This window comes from Silurus meridionalis, chromosome 20 (genome assembly GCF_014805685.1).
Source record: "Silurus meridionalis isolate SWU-2019-XX chromosome 20, ASM1480568v1, whole genome shotgun sequence".
NCBI classification, from domain to species: Eukaryota; Metazoa; Chordata; class Actinopteri; order Siluriformes; family Siluridae; genus Silurus; species Silurus meridionalis.
Genome location: NC_060903.1, coordinates 13,185,839 through 13,207,507, shown reverse-complemented (window position 1 = coordinate 13,207,507; position 21,669 = coordinate 13,185,839). Strand labels below are relative to the sequence as shown.

Below are 21,669 nucleotides of genomic sequence, written 5' to 3'. Positions count from 1 at the left end.
TTTTCCAGAAAGTGCCAGTGTGGGTGCAGGTTTTTATTCGACACCAAATTCTACCTGTTCAAATCTAAAGATCTTAATTTTCAATGACTATCAGGCGTGACCATTGATTGGTTGGAATGAAAACCTGCACCCACACTGGATCTTTCTGGAAAAGATTAGAGACCCCTGCTTTAGCCAATCAGATTTCGAGTTGGTGAAAGTCTGGCCTGAAGACATACGGTAATATCTGGATTTTCACATCTTTTTATTGGATGGTCAAAGCTCGCAAATCGCCTCTGTAGCATGCTGGACAATCTCAAATATATTCGTGTGGATTTAATGGCTGTTTTTTTTTTTTTTTCATTCCACAATGGATTACAGAAAATGAGAAATTCATTTGTCGCAGATATGCTTACAAGGACATTTACAAGACAGACTTTTCAAGAGAAGCTGGAAATTGTGAGGAAAGGGTGGCCAAAACAGTTCAAAACAGTTGTTAAGCTTTTTCATTAACCATTTATACTTTAAAATGTTCTTTTCTGTAGAATTTTGCACAAAAACACAATTTGCCTTCATTTCAAATCACCAGGAAAACAGCGATGTCCGGAAAACATGCAAAAAAAAATGCATGGAAAACCCAGGGTTATTTCATAAAGTTATTATTAATGCTTCTGCTAGAGATGATGTATGCGAGCAGCACACCTGTGGCTGCAGTGTATCATGTTAATTATGATTTTTGCTTTAGTAATGCCATTCATTCGTGCTGAATGAGATGTGATGCAGCACTCTGTTATACTGCAGTTCTCTATAATATTGAAGGTTTCTATAGCTGTGGTGTCATAATGATGCTATTCAGAGGTGGATTGATTCAGGTAGGAACACCACTGAAGGCGTAGGTGAAAAATACAAGACCTGCCACTGCTTTATCACTATAAAAACATTATAATCTGTACGATTTAAGGAACAATTAACTTTCACAGAATAGTATAAGCAATCTTTATTACTAGTTTATTAGTAATCCTGGACTGAAAGCTCAGCCCATTCTTACAAGCCAATAAATTTTTAATGTTCTCTTTAGATATTATTTTAAGAAGAATGAGGATCATAGGGTGCCATATAAGAGTGGAGGAAGGTGCACACAGGTGGACTATTTTCTATGCAGGAGATGCAACCTGAAAGAGATTGGAGACTATAAGGGGACAGTGTAGTTAGACAGCATCGGATGGTGGTCTGTAGGATGGCTTTGGAGATTAAGAAGAGGAGGAGGAGAGTGAGGACTGAAAAAAGAATAAGATGGTGGAAACTGAAGAGGTTTGATATTGTGGATGATATTGTGATTTGTTGGGAGAGTAGGGATCAGGTTGAGAGGAGCCTGGAGAGATGAAGGTATGAGCTGGAAAGAACTGCGTCAGGGACACAGAGTACGTGTGTATGAATCATAGGGAGGGCAGTGGAAGGGTGCGGTTGCAGGGAGAAGAGGTGGAGAAGGTGGAGGAGTTCAGGTAACTGGGGTCAACAGTGAAAAAGTAATGGAGAGTGTGTTAGAGAAGTGAAGAAAAGAGTGCTGGCAGAGTGGAGTGGGTGGAGAAGAGTGATTTGTGATAGAAGAGTATCTGCAAAAGGGAAAGTTTATAGGACTGTGGTGAGACCTGCGATGTTGTATGGTTTAGATACAGTGGCATTAACTAAAAGACAAGAGGTGGAGCTGGAGGTAGCAGAGCTGAAGATGTTGAGATTTTTTATTAGGAGTGACGACGGTGGACAGGATTAAAAAACACGTTTAAAAGAGGGACAACATGTTTTGAGGACAAGGTGAGGGAGGCCCGATTAAGATGGTTTGGATATGTGCAGAGGAGGAACATGGGGTACACGGGTAGGAGAATGCTGAGGATGGAGCCATCAGGTAGGAGGAAAAGAGGAAGGCCAAGGAGGAGGTTTATGGATGTGGTGATGGAAGACATGCAGGTAGTTGGTGTGAAAGAGGCAGATGTAGAGGACAGAGTAGTATGGAAACGGATGATCCGCTGTGGCGACCCCTAATGGGAGCAGCCGGTAGACGAAGAATAAGAAAAAGAAGCCTACATATGTGAATGCCTGTCTGTCACTAGGAAGCCCCGCCTCTACTCCAATCCTGCAAGCAAACCCACATTCAAAGGTACAGGACAGCGAAGACGTCTGTTTAACTGGATATTAAAGATGAATTTACGAATCTGTCCCATCCGAGGTATACCAGAAGATACTTAATTCAGCACATTTGCTTAAAACTGTTTTAAAAATTGTTAAAACTGGGGGACCAGCAAACACTCAGAAGTGACTTTACTGGTTATAGTAAAATTCCAGTCTTCTTTAGCCACGCCCCTTATACAAATACGGAAGCCGGCATGCATGTGCGACTAAGGAAGCTTCATTATCGTCTAAAATTCAAGGTTTATTAATTGGGGATCTGAAATAAATAACTAGGGATATGAATATTTGGGATATTTCTACTCCTTTCTATGACAGCAAGAAAAAAAATCAATATTATTTATGGACTCGCTTGAGATATGTGGGGTCTAACGTAAGAAAATCAGCTACAGCTTCATTGTTTTATATTCAATTTAAATATTTAATTAATATTTACTTTAATATGTAATTGATATCTGTAAAAAAAATAATACTGATACACAACAACTAACGTTCGCAAGGACTTATGGGAAACTTTGTACAACAGTGGTCTGACTCTCGGTCATGACAGCCAAGAGACTGACCAATCATTGCGACCATAACGTGATTTTATTGGATGGATTACATAAAAGGGGCGGGGTTTTGGAGTCAGAGCCCCTCCCTTCGATATCAGCGTGGAAAAGCCGTGTGTTGGCGTCAGTGCCGGGTGTCTGTGCGGCTTGTAGTTTAACGTAGGCACCAGATTTTTCTTCTAGCGTAGTTATACCTTGTTATACCATTTCGACGTGCACAAACGTGAAAGGTAAGTGAGACGCACTTTCTATTTTCGGCATAGATTTCTTTTTGTTGCAGATTGCATTTGAACATGATTGCAAATTGCCGGTTGTCAGAACCCTGAACACCCCCACCCCCACTACCCCCCCTCAATGCTGTGCGAGGGTGATGCAATAATCTCATCAGCAGCGATGCGATCTGATCAGTTTGATACTCGATTAGTGTTTATTCATCAGATCAGGAGCAGATAAAAGATGCACTTTTATGAATTTTGATCAGATGCCTGGTTGGTTTGCTTTGTTTGTGTCGGTGTTCAAACTTCTGTGTCGAGTTTTTTTTTTTTTTAGTATGCAACACCACACATGCATGCCACCAATGAGTTCAAGTCATGCAATCGGCTCGATTATTAAAAAAATTTGCATATTGTGTCCATGAAGCGTTTCACAGGACTTGGTGCACGATGACATCACTAGCTCAGACGAAGGAGACGTTCCGTCTAGCCGAGGCGGTGTGCTTTGATGTGGACAGCACCGTGATCCGGGAGGAGGGCATTGATGAGCTCGCCAAGTTCTGCGGCGTTGGGGATGCTGTCACTGAAATGTGGGTGTCTTCTGCACAAGTCCTTACTCACCACTGCTTACATAATACACATTTCAACTATATATAGCTGACGCAGTACACAGTGAAACGAAACAACGTTCCTCCAGAACCCTGATGCTACATACAACAATAATCACAGAAACAGAAAAACACAGGGCTAAGGACTAGTAAGTGTCCTCGCCACTTAAAATGCATGTGTGCAACCTGGTGCAAACAGTGCAAAGACAACACAAGACAGTGCAAAGACAATACAAGACAGTGCAAAACAACACAAGACAGTGAAGGACAAAACACAAAATAGCTCCGCCAGTAAACCTGTAGTGACAAGACAAAGTGAACAAAATTGGACAGTAGCCAAACGAGCAATATAGCAGCAGTTCAAAAAAGTTGTGCAAAGAAAGCATTTCAACACTTTATGGTAATGAGGTGATGTAATGTGGGTGGTACTGAAGTACTGGTGCACAGTAACGAAGTAAATGTAATTCGTTACTGTACTTAAGTAGCTTTTTCATGTATCTGTATTTACTGACGTATTTCCATTTGGGGAGATACGTCATGTAGTGACTTCAACTTCACCACATTTCAAAGGCAAATCTCGTACTTTTTACTCAACGTTTTGCGGGATCGGTCGTTCCGTTTTATTCATGACTGGTTAAAAACTTAACTGGTCCCACATATAGCAAGCCACCAATCAGGGTCGAGCACGCTGTTTTAAACTTTAAACCGTTTGGTGTATCTACATATCGCCAACGTACAATTCAGCATCAGTTCAACAGCATGCAGAACATTTTGTAAGTAATAAATGATGGAAGAAACTCCGGACTCGAACTCACCACCACACCTTATTCTCCTGATTGTTTTGGAGTAGTTGTACATTATAGCCATAATAAATTATCGTACATTTGAAGGCAAATACTTTTGTACTTTTCCTTAAGTGAAAGATCTGGAGGATGCTCTTTTACTGGAGCAATATTTTACTTGGCGTATCTCTACTTTGTACATGGTTTGCGTACTTTATCCAACAGACTAACAGCTTGATTTGCATGGTATGCAGCATCCAGTGACCCTTACGGTATATGAACCTTGTGCTGAGACAACAGGATAACAAGTGCATAACGTTTTGCATTTTAAAAATAATTATACATCTCTATGGAGCACCTTGGCTTTATGTTGTGACGGTAGAGTGTGCTTTATACAACAAAGTATAGGTAGCGTACTTTGGAAATGACCTACACACCAGTGTAACCTATTTAAATCTTGCGAAACTTCCCGAAGTTTAAAGCCAAAGTGCTTCACAGAGATTTAGACTTGCAAATCAAGCTGTTGTCTCAGAGCAGGGCTTGGTCATGTCCTCACATATCACATGCAGCATCCGTCGACGCTGACAGTGTGTGAACGGTTGTGATGAGACAACTGCATAACACTTTGAATTTTGAAGTAATCATACATGTCTGTGGAGCATTTTCGCTTGAATATTTAGGAGTTTTGTTAAATTTCAATGTGTTAGATATCTTTGAACAATCTCAGCCCAAATGAGACAGTAGAGGCTTGATACAACAAACTATACATAGTGTGCTTTAGAAATGACCTACACACTACTGTATTGTCTCATACTCTACTGGCAGACAAATAACATTTAACTTTCGGTCGTGTTCTCACTCGTCACATACAGTGACACATACAGTGTTTGAACCCTGCTCTGAGACAACAGAATAACAGCTTGAATGGCACTTTTAAATACATTTTCTAAGTAAATCTATGTGGAGCACTTTAGGGAGTTTCCTAAGATTTAAATCGATTACACTTCTCAGAACAATCTCAGAACACATGTGATGGTGGAGTATGTTTCATACACACCATGGAATAGTCTCATAGTCTACTGGCAGACACGTAACATATCTTTTAGTCATGCCCTCACTCACCCCTGCTTACATAACGGCATGAAGTGTCCAGTGACGCTTATGGTGTGTGAACCCTGCTCTACAATAACAGCTCGATTTACATACCACTTTGCTGATCACTTCGGCTTTAAGTTTTGAGTAATTTTTGTACGATTCAAATAGGTTAGACATCTCCGAACAATCTTAAATGTAAGTGGTAGAGGATTTATATGTCTTACTTGACTTTTATTTATATATATATATATATATATATATATATATATATATATATATATATATATATATATATATATATATATATATATGCACGCACACATGTACACTCTTAAAAAGAAAGTGGGAGAAAAAAGAGATGTACTTGATTTGCACTTTATAATTAATCGTACATGTTTAAGTATTCAGTTCTTCGCTTTGAGCAGCCTCGAGTCTTTGAGTAAGATATTATTGTGATTGACACCTAACGATTATTAGTTAATAATGGAATTATATAAAGTTTTTAGCTTTTGTACACAAAAGTATAATTACCAGCAAAGTGTATATTATCCGTATTTAGTGTGATGGTAACAGATTCAGTGTCGCATCTAAAATGCTGTCGCTAGGATTGCCAGAAAAAACCCTTTGAATTAAAAAGACGAGTGGAAATTTTTTTGAAGACAACAAAAACAGGCCACTTTTAGAAATGTGCTTAACTTTCCTAAACAGTTTTTTTCATAATAGAAAATAAAGAGTTCTGGCCAATTTGCACCCTTTTACAGCAGGAGTCCCCAACCACTGGGTCATGATCCGGTCCGGGGTGAAACAAAATTAAACAAATTATGAAAAATGACCACTTCCACTTGTGCCAATTTCCCCGCACTAGTTTCTGTCGCAGTTTTATATGCATGAATAAATTAAGCCCTCACTGATTCTGTATTATGAAGTTGAGTTACATTTTCATTATGTATGTAATAATTAAGTCGATAAAGAAATCATATCATGTATAATAGTAAAATAAAACGCACGTGTATTGTGTATTGCCCTCCACGGCCTAAATTGTCTCGTGTGAAACTGGTCCGTGGTACAAAAAAGGATGGGGACCACTGCTGAATGGAGGATGTAGATTATGTGTAATATATAAACATCAAAAAGGTTGAATTAAAGCAAGTGCACTTATGCTACAATCTTTTGTTGAACCCCAGAACTGGAAAAAGCCATAAAATGAGATCAATAGTATTAACAGTGAAAATGATCACAAAAACAAAAATGCTATAGTCCTTATTAAAGTAAATACACAATTATATCTACATAACGTTTTTTTTTCTTTTTTGTCCTTCTGAAATGATTGTTGGTTTTGACATCTAGAACTGTGAATGTTACAGTAGATTTGGGTAACATTAAGTGTTGAAAAGGAAAGTTTTGAATGAATTGTGCATGAGTGTACATGTAGTGTGAAGACCATGTAGTCAGACATAAAAATGTTTGTTGATCAGATCCTCTTTTTATTTTCATTAATTTAATTATTTTTCTATTCCCCAGGACTCGCAAGGCCATGGGAGGATCTGTAACCTTCAAAACGGCCCTGACAGAGCGCCTGTCTATTATCAAGTGTTCACGGGAGCAAGTTAACAAACTGATAACGGACCACCCTCCTCAGCTGACTCCAGGTATTAAGTAAGTCCGTGTTGATTCAGTTCCCTAACATGGTCGCCTCGGTGGACAAACATGGCGTCTTCTGCTTCAAGGATTTTAAATGAAAACCTGTATAACAGAATTTTTTTGAACGAAAATACTAATAATGTATACAATGTATGTACAGGGAACTTGTGGAGAGGCTACATCAACGCAATGTACAGGTTTTCCTCATTTCCGGAGGTTTCCGCTGCATCGTGGAGCATGTGGCCGCTCAGCTTGGGATCCCTCTTGACCATGTCTACGCCAACCGCTTGAAGTTTTACTTCAATGGTAAGAAAAACACAACTCTTTCGAAAACACAGTCATTAGCATGCACTAAACCATCAATTTGTAGGTGTATAATTATTGACTGTAAAACAAACGACCTCTCATGCTGAAAGAAATCTAGTCAGCAGCAACTTTGTGGTCAAAAATTGACGCTGATGAAAGAGTAGATGATTAAGACACTGTGCAAGGAATAGATAAGAGAGAATCTCTGTACTCCTACACAATGGAGTTAAACAATCAGTACAATGTTTTAAAAAAAAATCTCTAGAACACTGATATGTCTGACACACTCATACCTGTGGTGCAGATACTGGTCCACCAATCAGTGCAGGGCCGTTTCTATCCTTTTTGGCACCCTAGGGGAGATTCCTAGTAGTAGCCCCCCATGTCTCTGCCCTCCCACTACAATGCTCCAAACCCACAGCATACAAATGATTCGCAACCTACCATTAAAAAGGTTAAACATTTTAATAATCACTGCAGAATCGCCTGATTTCAAGTATGTAAACACATACTGTATATTAAAATTCAGCAGAAAAACAGGTAAATAATTTAAATGGATGAGGGCCAGGGCAGGGGCTCTCACTGGCGCCCCCCTATCTGGTTGCGCCCTAGGTGACCGCCTAGTTTGCCTATGCCTTGAAGCGGTGCTGAATCAGTACACGTAATACCTTATCAGTAGTCCGATGGTGGTCCCTTTTAGACAGATCTTTCTTAACAATGATTAAATAAAGTGGGTTTACCTGAAAAAGTTTACAAATACAATAAATTGCCAAATGCAGATAGCTGGAATATATGCGCATATATTAAATGTTTGTTCTGTGGTAAAATTTTTGCCACTCGATGAGAAAAACATGAACACAATGGAACATAAATTAAAAAAAGTCCAGTTTGTTTTTTAATCAGTATCTTTTCTCAATTCAGCTCGGTGTGAATAGTTAAAACACAGGCTGTTGTGATTCCCATGAAACGACTTGTTTATGAGGTTGCATAAATAGCAATCAGTCAAATTTTTTCCTTCAAGGTTGGCCTGTCTGTTTGCAGCTTTTCCCCCGAGGAAACATTTGTCAGGCTTGTAACAGCTTTATAAACCCTGTGTGTGTATCCATTGCAAAATGGTTACCCATGTAGCCATGGTTCTACAAATACAGGATAACTGCCAGAGGCACTGAAAATGATCTGGATACCATGTCGTGTGCTTGGGAATGCATACTGAAACCTTCTACCAAAGTCGTAAAGTGATGGTATTTGGAATAAATATAATTTTCACAGACATCTTTCTCTGAAAACTTCCCACTGACTTCCCAAAGCACCAGCACTGGTTTCTAGTCCAGCAGTTATGGGGTGTTTATAGAACCACGTTATTTAATCTACCCAGGTTTCAAAACGTGGTCAATTATCTGGCCATCAACACCTACAAAGTGAGCTTTTTGCCACTTTTCAGTTCAGTGTCCTGCAAGCATTTGTTTCCCAGTGAAGAGAAGTTCACATGGTGGACATGGGTAGCCTTCATCCTTTATGTAACCTGTGATAAATGTATAATCCCCCAGCAAGATCATGCTATCACATAACTTTCTACTCCCTCCAAAGAGTCTAGTATTGTAGAAGCTGGAAAAGTCCCCAGATTCAGTTGATGGGTAGAACATGGGCAGTGTAGAGTAGACCATGAAGCCCAGCTCAGTCTGTGACTCCACCACTGAAAAATATATCCAACATTCAATCAATAAGATATTCATAATGAGGTTTGCTTTGCTGAACTTTTCCCAGATCTGGGACACCACTGAAGACTCTGCCCTTCTGCACTGCCTTAATAGTTTGTGGTCTCATTTTTAGCCATTGTGCTAAAAACCATGATGGTCTGAGTAGTTTCTAGCGGTAACCAAGGAGACTCCTTACCAACAGCTTTTTCATATTCCCTGACTCTTTTAGCATTTTATTATAATTTTTTTTTACATTTTGTTTGTCTTGTTGCCTGGTGCCTCCTCTTGTATTTAATATGGGATGCAAACATTTGCACCACACCTGGTTATAAGTGATCTGCAACCTGTTAACATTGTTTTTAGGAGAGTACGCAGGGTTTGATGAGACTCAGCCCACGGCGGAATCAGGAGGCAAAGGCAAAGTGATAAGTCTGCTGAAGGAGAAGTACGGCTTCAAAAAAGTAGTAATGATCGGAGACGGTGCCACTGACCTAGAAGCCTGTCCTCCTGCTGTAAGTGCACATCATATCTTCAACTTTTTCAGCATAAATTGGATTGTTATAAACGACCTTCACAACTGATGATGATTTACACCAGAATATTGTAAAAATTCTTATTCAAACCCTTTATACATCCAGGGTCTATAAAATATAAACAATTCATAATTATTTTAGCTGTTTGCACTTTATAGCAATGAAATTAAACCCACAATTCCCTTTTGTACTTTGAGACCCTGCTAGTGACCCGTGTGCATTGATATTCGTAAAAGAAAAATATTGTATTTGCATAGTTTCCTTTAAAAAAAATACTGATGAATAACTGCATACTTGAATATTTCAGAATGCTTTCATCGGATTCGGTGGCAACGTGGTGCGACAGCAAGTAAAAGAGAAGTCCTCTTGGTACGTGACAAGTTTCGGAGAGCTGCTAAAAGAGCTTGAGAAGATTTAGCTTGTCTGATCGTCGTCTCGTTTGTGTGCCTTAGTGCTGACTTTTATCGTATTGCACAGTTTTACTTACTTGCACAGATTTCTAATTTTAAAGTTTTGGATGTTAACATTCCATTATATAGTGTTTACAAAGTGTAGCAGGCATGTGTTAAAATGCTAATCTAGTCAAAAACTGATCAAAACTGTGACTGTCATTTCTAATAGCATTTTATGCTTTAGTAGGTCTTAAAATTGTAATGTATTTTTTTTACAATAATATATGCAACGTGTGTAACTCTAAAGGAGACGTTTTGACTTTGCTACTTACCATAGAGATATTAAAATCTATTAAGGTACACTACTTTGTGTGTTTGAGTTCTACTTATTAAAAAAAAGTGCATTCATGTAAATTGGGGAACAATATATACTTTATTGTACATGATCACTTGTATACTGATGGACTGATTGTACAATCATGTCATTCTGAATAAATTGCAAAAAAATGTAAAAAAATCTTGCGCAACTAATACATATTTGCAACGATGTTCAGAGCTCAATGTCCAGTTGACAGTAGCTGCAAAAGATAAATAAATAACATTTATCCTTAAATTTTTTTTTTTAAATAGCTGTTTCTACATGCCATACAGTACAAGAAAGTTTTTTCAAAATTGTGTTCTTATAACTGCACAAAACAAAGTACTTGAGATGGAGTTTTCTTCTTGTACTTCTTGAAATTCTAACCTTTAGTGGAAAAAGTTTATATATTCTACTTTTATAATGTAGAACATGTCATCTGGCACCTTTACAGTGCTTTTTACAGTACTGTGCAAATTGTAGATCTTACATTTAGCAATAATGGAAAAAAATGACCAGGTGATTGAAAAACAATACAAACAAATACAGCATATAAATACCCTCCAATACTTTTTTATATATAGTTACGTTTCAGCGAGTCGGGATTCAGTGCTTAAGTTTAATGTGCGTAGAGATTCATTGCTAATTAGAAAGTTCAGGTTGGGTACATCAGGTTGACATCATGAATCAAATCGGCTTTGGCCTTCTAGGAGCACAAAGTTCATAGGACGGGTTTCTTTTAACGCATTCTCATTTTCCATTTCCTGGTGCGGGAGTTTGGACTTGACCAGAAAGAACATCAAACGGGTTTAAAAATATAAGGCTGTGACATATATACAGCATTGGCTTCCTTTGTGTATGCATGTCTTTAGCTTGTGAAGGAAGTTTTACTTCAGGGGTGATGCCTTCATTGGAATCATAACCCTGGACTCCATGTGCTGAATCAGGGGCACTTGGAACAGGATGAAAAGTTTTGTTACAAAAACAGAGATGGGCAGAATGATTCAATGTGAAATACTAAGCAATGCAGGATGATGAGACTCTTACCTGTGTAGTAAACCACTTCGTTCCAGCCCTCATGTTGCCACACTGCATTGCGAGTGTCCTCTCTGGCCTCCAGGTCCTTATATGCTGAAAGAAGTAAAAATACACACTGAACACAGAACTTGCATTAATAAAACTTTATGTCGGTGCTTATTATAAAAAGTTTGTTTACCCCAGAGGTGATGGACCATGTAAAGACTTCCTATCTGAGAGAAAAATCCTCCAACAGCCTCACAGTTATGCTGCCGATAGCGAATAGCTCGAGCCCTGAGCGACCAACGCAAGAATGTCAAAAATCTGGAATTATATCTTATGCAACATACAGTTTTAAGCAAAGAAAAAAAAAAACTTGTTAGATCATTAAAATCTTATAATTGTTACACCGGACATATGAAGTCATTAGAATCCTATTTCCATTATAGCTTTCTAAGGAACGTAATGTTGGTCTGACTAAATTAGCATCCAAATTCTTTTTCCCACTTTAGTAATGAATGAAAACTGAAGATATTTATAATTAGTATTCCTTACCAGTAATTCCCCCATTCAATCATGGTTCCTGGCTGCAAAAGGAAGAGATCGTGGTATGTAACATGAAGCAATGCCAAAATAAGTAGCAGCTTTTCATGAACGAAATGTCTGTTAGCTAGAGTGCTGACACCTTGACAATTCACACAGGAATAAATAATAAACCTGACTCAGCCTTCATTTGTTAAACAGTACCTAAAGACTCTTGCTACATATACTTTAAGTATACACTATATTGGCAATAATTTGCACAAACCTGGTCATAAGTATGGTATGTGCTCAGTGAGATGAGATCAGAGCTCTATAGCAGGACACTCAAGATCTTCCTCTCCAAAGCACGTAAAGCAGATCTTCCTGGAGCTCGCTTTGTGCACATGGGCATTGCTATGCTGGAACAGGTTTGGGTTTTCGAGTTCAATTTTATTATATGTTTGGAAAAGAACCACATATAGCAGGAAAGGGCAGGTGTCCCAATACTTTTGTCCATAAGTACAATGACATCATTTTCTTTACTTGTCCTATCCCAGCAAGTTAGGAAGCTGGGATCACAGTGCCATGGTCAGCAATCATACTGTGCCCCTGTAGCAAAGAGGTTTAAGAAACTTGCCTAACACCTTTTGAACTTTAACCCGAGTCAAGTCTATTTCTATAGCGCTTTTCACAACAGACATTGTCTCAAAGCAGCTTTACAGAATTTTAAGAGTTAAGGTGAACAATGTGTATTTATCTCTGATGAGCAGCCGTGGTGACTGGGGCAAGGAAAAACTCCCTTAGATGTTATGAGGAAGAAACCTTGAGAGGAATCAGACTCAAAAGGGAAACCCATCATCATTTGGGTGACATCACCCACTGAACCAACATTGACCATAGAGCCTGCAAGCCCAAAAAAATCTAAAGCAAGTTCCTGTTTATCAGGCAATGAACTGGGCTAAGTTGAAGAAATTGGGTGGCATGGTGGTGCCATATCATGCTGTAAGTTTGATAAGGCAGATTTAGCAGATCGAATTAACAGGGGCCTCCCAAGAAAAGCAGTAGGACCTGTTTTATTCTTGAAAATACCATGTCAGCCATCTTGAAGCCACAAACAAGTTGTTGACTATTATAGCACACACAATGGCCAAAACTGGCTGACAAACGTCATATCTGCTACATGTTGGGATGGGGGATGGCATTCTCGCCATATCCTTATGCTGCTGCTCAATTTGAAGTTCTTTGATGGAGAATAGAAAAATCCCTGCCACCTTAAACTCCCTGTAGTGCACTCAATAGCAGTAAATATGGAGCATTCAGATGCCTAATAGGGTGTGGTCCATCACATAGCAGAAGTAGCACAAGGTTCACAAGCTGTGTAGATGTTTGAACATGGAAGCAGGGTGTGGTGTCCTAAAGGCATGTCCAATGAATGACCCCCAGCAGACAAGGCACATTCCAAAGGGCTGATTTGCATACATCAGGCATCTGCCAATGTGCAGAATGTTCATCTACACATCAAGGAAAGTCCGTACAGCTAGCAGAAGAACAACAATATTTCTGCAATAACAGAAATCCTCACCAGGAAGCTTTTAATCACACCTGGGTACAAAAACTTGGGTGCAAAAACTTTAGCTGAATGTGTTGAAGTAGTGAAGCAAACGATCTAAAATGAAATGCTTAGGTGAGTTTTGTAACTCACTCGTAATTGGTATGATCGAAGCTCATATATATTGGGTCCCTCGCGTGGAACTGGCTCGTTCCAGAAGCTGAACTCCAGCAATAGCTGATTGCGGCGAGAGAGCAGCATCTTCCCTCGTTCGTTTCTGTACTCCAAAAATTCCTGGTCACAAGATATGGACATTGAGTCACTTTTGAGTATATTAGGCAAATTGTGAAAATCAGACATTAAAGATGAATAAAGCTGAACAAGTAAAAGGTAATAGTCACCAATTCCTTGTAATATCAGAAAGATATTGCTGGTTTATACTGAATAATGTGACTAAATAGTACTGAAGCTACACCAATACACTACGAAGTATTATCTACCTTATTATTTTTCAGTTTGTTCATGACTTCGGTCAGGGCAGGGTAGCCTCCTCGGTACCTCCACAGGTGGACTGTGCACAAAGAAATACACGGTTCATAATTTGTTTACGAGATCACAATACTGCAAAAGTCACTGCATGATGAAATTGCCCTAAGAAACCCCTACTTTAATGCACATGAACACACTATGTATGGGTGCACGAAATCAATACAGGGTACTTTTTGCCATAAAATACTGACCCCCTGTCAAACACTTTCAATTCGAATTTATTAACTACAATTACTATTGTTGACAGGGTTGCGGGCGGCCGAGGCTCATTGATGCACGTGGGGAGCGAAGGCTGACCCGTGTGGTCCGATCCAACAGACGAGCTCCTGTAGCTCAAATTGCTGAAGAAGTTAATGCTGTTAATGCTCGATGGGTCAGAACTGTTTTGCCAGCAAATGGGGAACCAACACAATATTAGTCAGGTGGTCATAATGTTATTCCTGAGGTCTATAATGTGAATAATAATATTTTCGGAAACACAAACTGCACTGGCAGTACACTACTGAACATGATTGTAAATCTTCACAAAAACATTTAAAATTTATTAAAGGTTTAAAAAAAAAAAAAAAAAAAACCTTTCACTCTACATTTATTTATTCATATATTTACATTTATTTATTTATTTATTTATTTATGTGGCTTGGAAGAACAAGGTGCTGATCTGTAAGGTCCTACCGGCTTGGTCTTGCTCTCCATACCAGGTGTTCCATGTTCCCACCAGCTCACAGGGGTAGTATTTATCCGCATGGATCGAAGGCAACACATCCTCACTGTGGGCCACAATGTAGGCATGGAGACCATCAGTTATTTACTGTCTCAAAGCCTGAATATTGGACAGTGCACAACAGGGACAATCGGGTTGAGAGCAACACCACCATTACATTCAAAATTCCAAATCCACTATCGAGACCTGTTTGCAATTTGAGAAGCAATTTTAAATAGGTTTTGAAAAAGTCAAAAGTCAAAAGTCATTTTCCTTGAAATGCATTTCAGGAATGGAGAGCAGCAGATTCCTGCTCCTGCCAATCACATCACAGGAATAGAACTAAGTACCTTCTGGATAGAGTTACATCACAGGCGGTATATCATATCAATCAGCCTTGAGGCTTTCCAACAGGCAATTTTTTATTAATAAATTGAAACTAATTGATTGGTTGAGAAATAGGAAGGCGTCAGTGCTTACCAAAGTTTGTTATAAGCATCCAGACATTCAGGCTTCACGTTGTGAACTGAAAGAAAGAAAAACGTTAATTATTGAGGACACTGTTAAGCATTTCACTGCTTTCTTTGTCAAAGTAATTTACTGGCAATTTTACTGTAATTGGCCCTTTGGGATATTTGCCCGTTACTCTAATTAGCCCTGATCTTAAAGTCATTTCTTGTAATTAGTGATTCTACTCATATACTGTACATATGTATATTGTATCATAAATGTAATGTGTTACAATCAAAAAGTTTTATGGCAGTTATGCTCATTATTATATGGTGGAAAAAAATTTACAGAATGTTCCCACCTGGGAAAGGAAAACCTTTAAACTAATAATTAAGTATATCAATGGACCTGAAGCCATGGTGACCTTTGATTTGACCCAACAACCCAAATATGAGAAGAGGAAAATAAATGAAAATGCTATTGCGACAAATCATTATCTCTGATTTAACTTTTTATTTTATTTTTTAAAGTGAGCACATTATCTGTCAGCAGATTATCAGTGAATAAGTGTAAACTGAGAATTGAACTATAACTGATTCTCACCTACAGAATAACCTGAGGTGGTCAGTAAGCCTGTTTTTTGCAGCCCAGATTTAAAATATAAAGAAATATTTTGGAACTAGAAGCTGGTGAACCCTGGGGTGTGTTTGCAACCAATGCAAACCCGTTTAAAACCCCGTGCCATTAGTTTGAAGTGGAGCGGTGAAGTGGTTCACAACGAGCGTTCGCTCTAAAACCTTTAATTAGAACAGTGATAGTGGGAAAGGGAATTTCAGCGTCATTATTATGATTGTGTCCCGTCTGCTCATGCGATTACAACAAGGGTGCGTTATTTCGAAGCCTTCAAAAAAGTCCCCAGGACACCAGAGAACATCGAGTTGAATAGAGTCGAGTAGAATACTGCACAAGTCCCGACATTTCGCAGATTAAACTCAAACCCAATGAACACGAGCTGCGTCAACGGTTTTGTGAACAATTGTGTTAAAGTGAACGAGGAAGCCATTCATGAATAACTTGTGGATTTCGGACAAGGCCCATTTTTTCACTTTAACGGACACGATTTCCAATACTGGGCACCGGAAAACCAGCATCCAGCATTTAGAGTACAGTAAGGTGTGCTGAGTAATTACATGGTGTCATAGGCCCTTGGAGGGCATTGCAACCAGAGTTACATCCGATCGGTCTTTTTCTACACTTGAAAAATAATTTTGTGCGGAGGTTGCAAAACTTTGCATATCTGAATATCAAAAACACCAGGACAGAGCCACTACGAAAACTGTTTGACAATCGACGGCAGCTATTTGATGATTTGTCGATTTTACGCAGCGTGACATTCCATGGCGTCCGAGATCCCCGGATCTCATTGTCTGTAAAAAAGTTTCTGTGGGGACACTTTAAACGTATAACCCACACGTCCTGCAACAATTTGCTGAACCAAAAAGGAGGATCAAAGAGAAAATCACTAGCATTCTTAACAGAACCAGAGCGACTCTGATTGTAATAATTGGTTTTAACGCAGATTTTTAGCCCACGGTCCTCAATCAATCAGATTTTTGCCCAAAAAAAAAAAAAAAATCACCCAACATACTACAAAGCCCATGAATGTAGCACACTAACAATAATGGTTAGATGTATTACTTACATTGAATTTTATAAAGGTTGCTTTCTTCTTTCTTAGCCAGGAGGTGCGAGTGGGCGTCTTTTCTTGGGTCCACTTTGCGTACGAACAAAGATTTAAACCAGCTCTCCTCTCGGTTTCTGTTACTGGATGCCGACAATCCTCTAGGAGAAGAACGTAACAATTGTGTGTTTGCAATGTACTGTATTGTAAGGAATCTCCACCAAAAAAAAATAAAAAATAAACAAAAAAAAAAAAAAAAAATCCAACCTACTTAACCAGCTACAGATATCAAAAATTGAAAACGTGTGTGTGTGTGTGTTTTAAGAAAATAGCACAACATTACCACTGTTTAAATACCTTTAACAGTCATTGATCAAAATAATGAAAAACGATAGATGGAAAATAATGTTTCACTTCGACCAACCAACTAACCAATCAGCTTCATTCGCAACAGTGAACTAATGCTTCTGTTTCAGCCAGGCCTGAAAAAAAACATTGATAGATTGCAAGTTCCTTGAGTTCAATTTCTGGTTTCCACTACAAATACCATTGACATACCAGTCACTGTTAAACATTAAACCAGAATGGTTTCCACTACTAAATCATCATCCAACCAAAAGAAACCGAAGAAGCGATGTGGTAGCTCCGTGGATAAAATGTTTGACTTCTGATGGGAAGGCCATGGGTTCAAATCCCACCACCACCACCACCACAATACCACTGCTGGGCCCTTGAGCAAGGCCCTTAACCCTGCTCAGCTGTATAACCGAGTTGTTCTGGATAAGGGCAAATGCAAACTTCCTGAAATCGTGATGCTAAATGATGTCCGGTCTCCAAAAGGTCAAAAAGGTTCTGTGACCTACAAAGATGTTTAGCTGGTTTTTAATGGAAGACAAACAAGACAAAACCTGTCACCAACAGAAGGCAACAAAGTACCAGTAGAGACCAATAGGGACCATTACAGTTCCATTAATACCATTACAAATTTTTAGGAGGATTTTTCTTATTGCAGCCACACTGCAATCAAATGCCTTTAATTATAGTCACTATTTCTACATAGTGTTTGTACTGTAACAAAATAATGAAGAGTGTGTGTGTGTGTGTGTGTGTGTGTGTGTGTGTGTGTGTCCTTCAGCAATCAGGAATCTGCTACACCCTAAACTAATCAAGCAGCTTGCACTGAATATAATGCATTCTAAAAATGAAATGCATTCACACCTGTTTCGCAATGAACCGGATTATAAATAAATCCGCTTTACTTGTCTGAAACATGCACGAGACACGGGCCGTTGCCCAATCCACTCCTGTACCATTCTCTGATAAGGAAGCGTCGTGATAACAAACAGACAGCTCTGTCAAACAGTATTGCAGATTAGAAAAGGTTCAGACCTGATAAGAGTGACCTTCCCTTTCATCCTGGTCGTGTATTTTGCCGAACCAAGGCCGCTAAAACAACGTTGAAGGACTCCAGACGCCATCTTCCCTGCCAATCACAGAACCCGTCTCTGTATATCGGAAAGGAAAGGGTTAAAAGTGTAATGCGCACTTGGTCCACCCGGGGGCAGTAGAAATCCTAGTGGGGTGACTTTTCAAAAATATATGCAGTAGGGATGTGCATCTCGCGGAAGTCATAAGAGGCAATGCATTATAATATGTTTAATATGATAATGCATGCATTAATATTATAATGCATTTCGAATAAATATTAAAATGCATGACCTATTAGGACTTCCGTCGCATTTCCATAAATGAGACCGATTCACAGCCTACAATACGATACATTGAAGATACATATGAACCGATGCGATACGATTCACCCCTGTTCTGTTACGATTCAGTGCGATCCGATTTCAATCCGATTCAACACAATGTGATTCAGTGCAATACGATGCAATGAAAAAAAGATGATGCTTTGCAATTAAATACGGTACAGATAGTTCGCTTTTATTTCTTTGGTTCAGACAGACAGCAAATCATGAATTTACTTAGGTGCCTTCTGACTCCTAAAAAATGGCCCTTAAACAAACAGGCCTTTGCAGTGAAAAATAAATAAGGAAGAAAATCAATAAAAAATCAATAAAACCAGCCGTTTGATTTCCATTCTTTCTCCAGGTAGATATATTTAATGTGACTCTCAGGATACACCTCGGTCATAGTAGTATTGTGACACGTCATATTCACGCAGTGGTGCTGAGAACACGCTTGAGAAACAATTCAGCTGGGAGAAATCAGTCTACATATAAAATATCGGTCACAAATTATTAGTCACTTTCGAAATATTAAAAATATAACGCACCTACAAATAATGAAATATAAATAAATGTTTTTTTTTTTTTACAGATGTAAATCTGTTACAAATGATGCCAAATTGCTGATGCACACTTTTATTCCAATAATTTACCATCCCTAATTTGATCGTTTAATCTGTGGGGGGGAAACAATTTTAGATACCCTCGAAAAATATGTAATGGATGTAATGGTTATAACCAGTGGCATGCCATCAGGGCCAGCAAAGCCGTCTCTGCTGACCTACACACTATAATAATAAAATAACATATGTAAACACGATTAATCACATAATTGTCAACTCGTGATTAATCACAACTTAATGGCACATTATTATCTGTTCTAAATATACCTTAAATGAATACTTTTCAAGTTTTTGATACTCTAATCAATGCTTTATGTAAATGTATGTTTATTATTAATGAAACCATGATAAACATAGACATGTTTCAAAGATGGTAGACTTGTTTTTCAAAGAATTTGTTCATGTCTATTAAACACATGGAGAAAAAATAACATAGAAAAACCACAGGTACCCATTACTTCCCTTTCTTCGCACGGAGCCAGTTGCTCAAACAGTCATTCTCAGATGACACGGCATCTCATGAAAATTTTTTTGTAAATGTTTTAAAATAATTATTGTGTTTTAAATGACATAATCGTCATGACACCAAACGAAACTTTTGGCATGTTTCCACACGGACGGTTTTAATAGCCGGATGTGTGCTTCATGGTGGATTTTGGTGCTTGACTTGAGACTTGGCGCATCAGTAAAACAATTGTTTCGTGAATAAAAAATATTTTTTGTCGAGTTTTAAACATTTCTGAATAAAGAAAGGACGTGAATAAATGTGTGTTGTGTTGAAGGTTTTAATTTCCCCATTTTTATATCTATTTATATTTGTAGTCAAAATGGTTAAACAAAAATGCACCTGTTAATCGCGTGTTAATCACGTGTTAATAAAATTAGTGCAGTTGGGTTCCCTAGTGGTCTAGTGGTTAGGATGCGGCGCTCTCACCGCTGCGGCCCGGGTTCAATCCCCGGTCAGAGAACCAACCCCAGCCATTATGGTTGCACAAGCCTTAGTGCCGGTCCCAAGCCCAGATAAATGGGGAGGGTTGTGTCAGGAAGGGCATCCAGCATAAAAACGTGTGCCAAATCAAACATGCAGATGGTCTGCTGTGGCGACCCCTAACGGGAGAAGCCGAAAGAAAGTTAATACAATTAGTGCAGTTAAAATGAAATTGCGTTACATATTTTTCCCCAATAGTCTATTCTCCTCATTTCATAGCTTCTCTTTTAGTTGCTCTGCTTAGAGTTTCTGTCCATTCATATTTCAGCCATCATGTGTTGCCAGGATCAAAGAAAACTGCCTTGAAGCTTTCAGAATCAACAGAGCCTGTAGCTCCAAATACAGGACAATGGGACCATCTAGAATGCATGCAATAACACTGACATTTTTATGTCTTTTGATTGGATTGGAGAGCGCCCTAGTCAGAGCTCGCAATTTACAGCAGCCTGTAGCAGACTGCACAAGATCAAATATATTAGTTTAGAATTAATAGCTGTTTTTTCCCCCATTCCACAATTGCTGAAAGAAAAGAAGAAATGTATTAAGGCCATTTTTAAGAAAAGCTGGACATTGTGAGGAAAGGTTAAAAGAGGTCAAAACAGTTGTTAAGCCTTTTAAATAATTGATACGTTTGCTTTTTTTCTTTCCTGTAGAATTTGCTCAAAAGACACACAATGTTTTTGTGCAAAAAAAAAACATACTCCTCTAAGTTTTATGAGGTTAATATTGATGCTTCAGCTGGAGGTGATGTATGATGCACATCTGTGGCTGTAGTGAAAGGAGACTTGTTGAATTGTGTTAATTTGGTTTCTCACCAATAGAGACCACCAGTCAGGATCATTAAGCAGTTAGATTTAAAATAAGTTTCTACTGCGATTTATTTGATTTGATGATCATGATTAATGACATACACATACATACTATGTAAAGGAAAACCTTTATTTAGGATATAAACATGTATGAATGGAAAGGGAATCATATTATATAAAAATGTACTCATAAATATCTCTCTCTCTCTCTCTCTCTCTCTCTCTCTCTCTCTCTATCTATCTATCTATCTTTCTATCTATATATATATATAAGCCTTTGACATATACAACACTTTAAAGTGCAGATAAAGCTAAGTGCTAAAAATTAAACCCATCAGTATGTTTGAAGTAAAAGACAGACTGCAGAATGTGTTTTGGCAAAATATCTGTACAATCAATCTGTATAAAAACCAGTGTCATATCAGGTGTGAAATATTCGAGAAAGCATGCTGCTGAATGACTGAAAGACATCAGAGTTCACTTCATATAGAGTTGATAAGATCAATGTTTTGGACTGAACTCTTAATGATCTTCAAAGCATCCCAGAAAATAGACTGAAACTAAAAGCTAATACCAGTTTCTTGCTCATCATTGGTGTGGTTAATTTCAATGAATGTTTTGTCACAACAACTCAGCTAAATACCCTACATGTGTTTAAATACCCTACATGTGCTTAAAGCTTAAACACCAGC

General features: G+C 38.4%; 2 protein-coding genes across 3 annotated transcripts; one reads left to right on the top strand and one right to left on the bottom strand.

The window, feature by feature from the left end:
- The first annotated feature begins 2,097 nt into the window (after positions 1-2,097).
- On the top strand, positions 2,098-10,345 carry psph (phosphoserine phosphatase). 2 transcript variants are annotated; one of them, XM_046876770.1, is made up of 6 exons: positions 2,098-2,203; positions 3,354-3,516; positions 6,933-7,067; positions 7,213-7,358; positions 9,419-9,567; positions 9,896-10,345. In XM_046876770.1, exons 1-6 carry the CDS (start codon positions 2,176-2,178, stop codon positions 10,004-10,006), a joined length of 732 nt encoding a protein of 243 aa, XP_046732726.1. In that variant the 5' UTR covers positions 2,098-2,175; the 3' UTR covers positions 10,007-10,345. The 2 variants fall into 2 exon arrangements, with proteins under 2 accessions (XP_046732726.1, XP_046732727.1); XM_046876771.1 differs by lacking the exon at positions 2,098-2,203 and adding an exon at positions 2,787-2,944.
- A 598-nt stretch (positions 10,346-10,943) lies between these two features.
- LOC124403153 (protein NipSnap homolog 2-like) lies at positions 10,944-18,356 on the bottom strand. Its single transcript, XM_046876769.1, has 10 exons — positions 18,199-18,356; positions 16,831-16,970; positions 15,159-15,204; positions 14,651-14,745; positions 13,927-13,997; positions 13,580-13,720; positions 11,911-11,942; positions 11,555-11,649; positions 11,386-11,469; positions 10,944-11,290 (listed from the first exon to the last, which is right to left on the bottom strand). The coding sequence occupies exons 1-10, from the start codon at positions 18,285-18,287 to the stop codon at positions 11,226-11,228; spliced, it is 858 nt and encodes a 285-aa protein (XP_046732725.1). The 5' UTR covers positions 18,288-18,356; the 3' UTR covers positions 10,944-11,225.
- Positions 18,357-21,669: the final 3,313 nt, after the last annotated feature.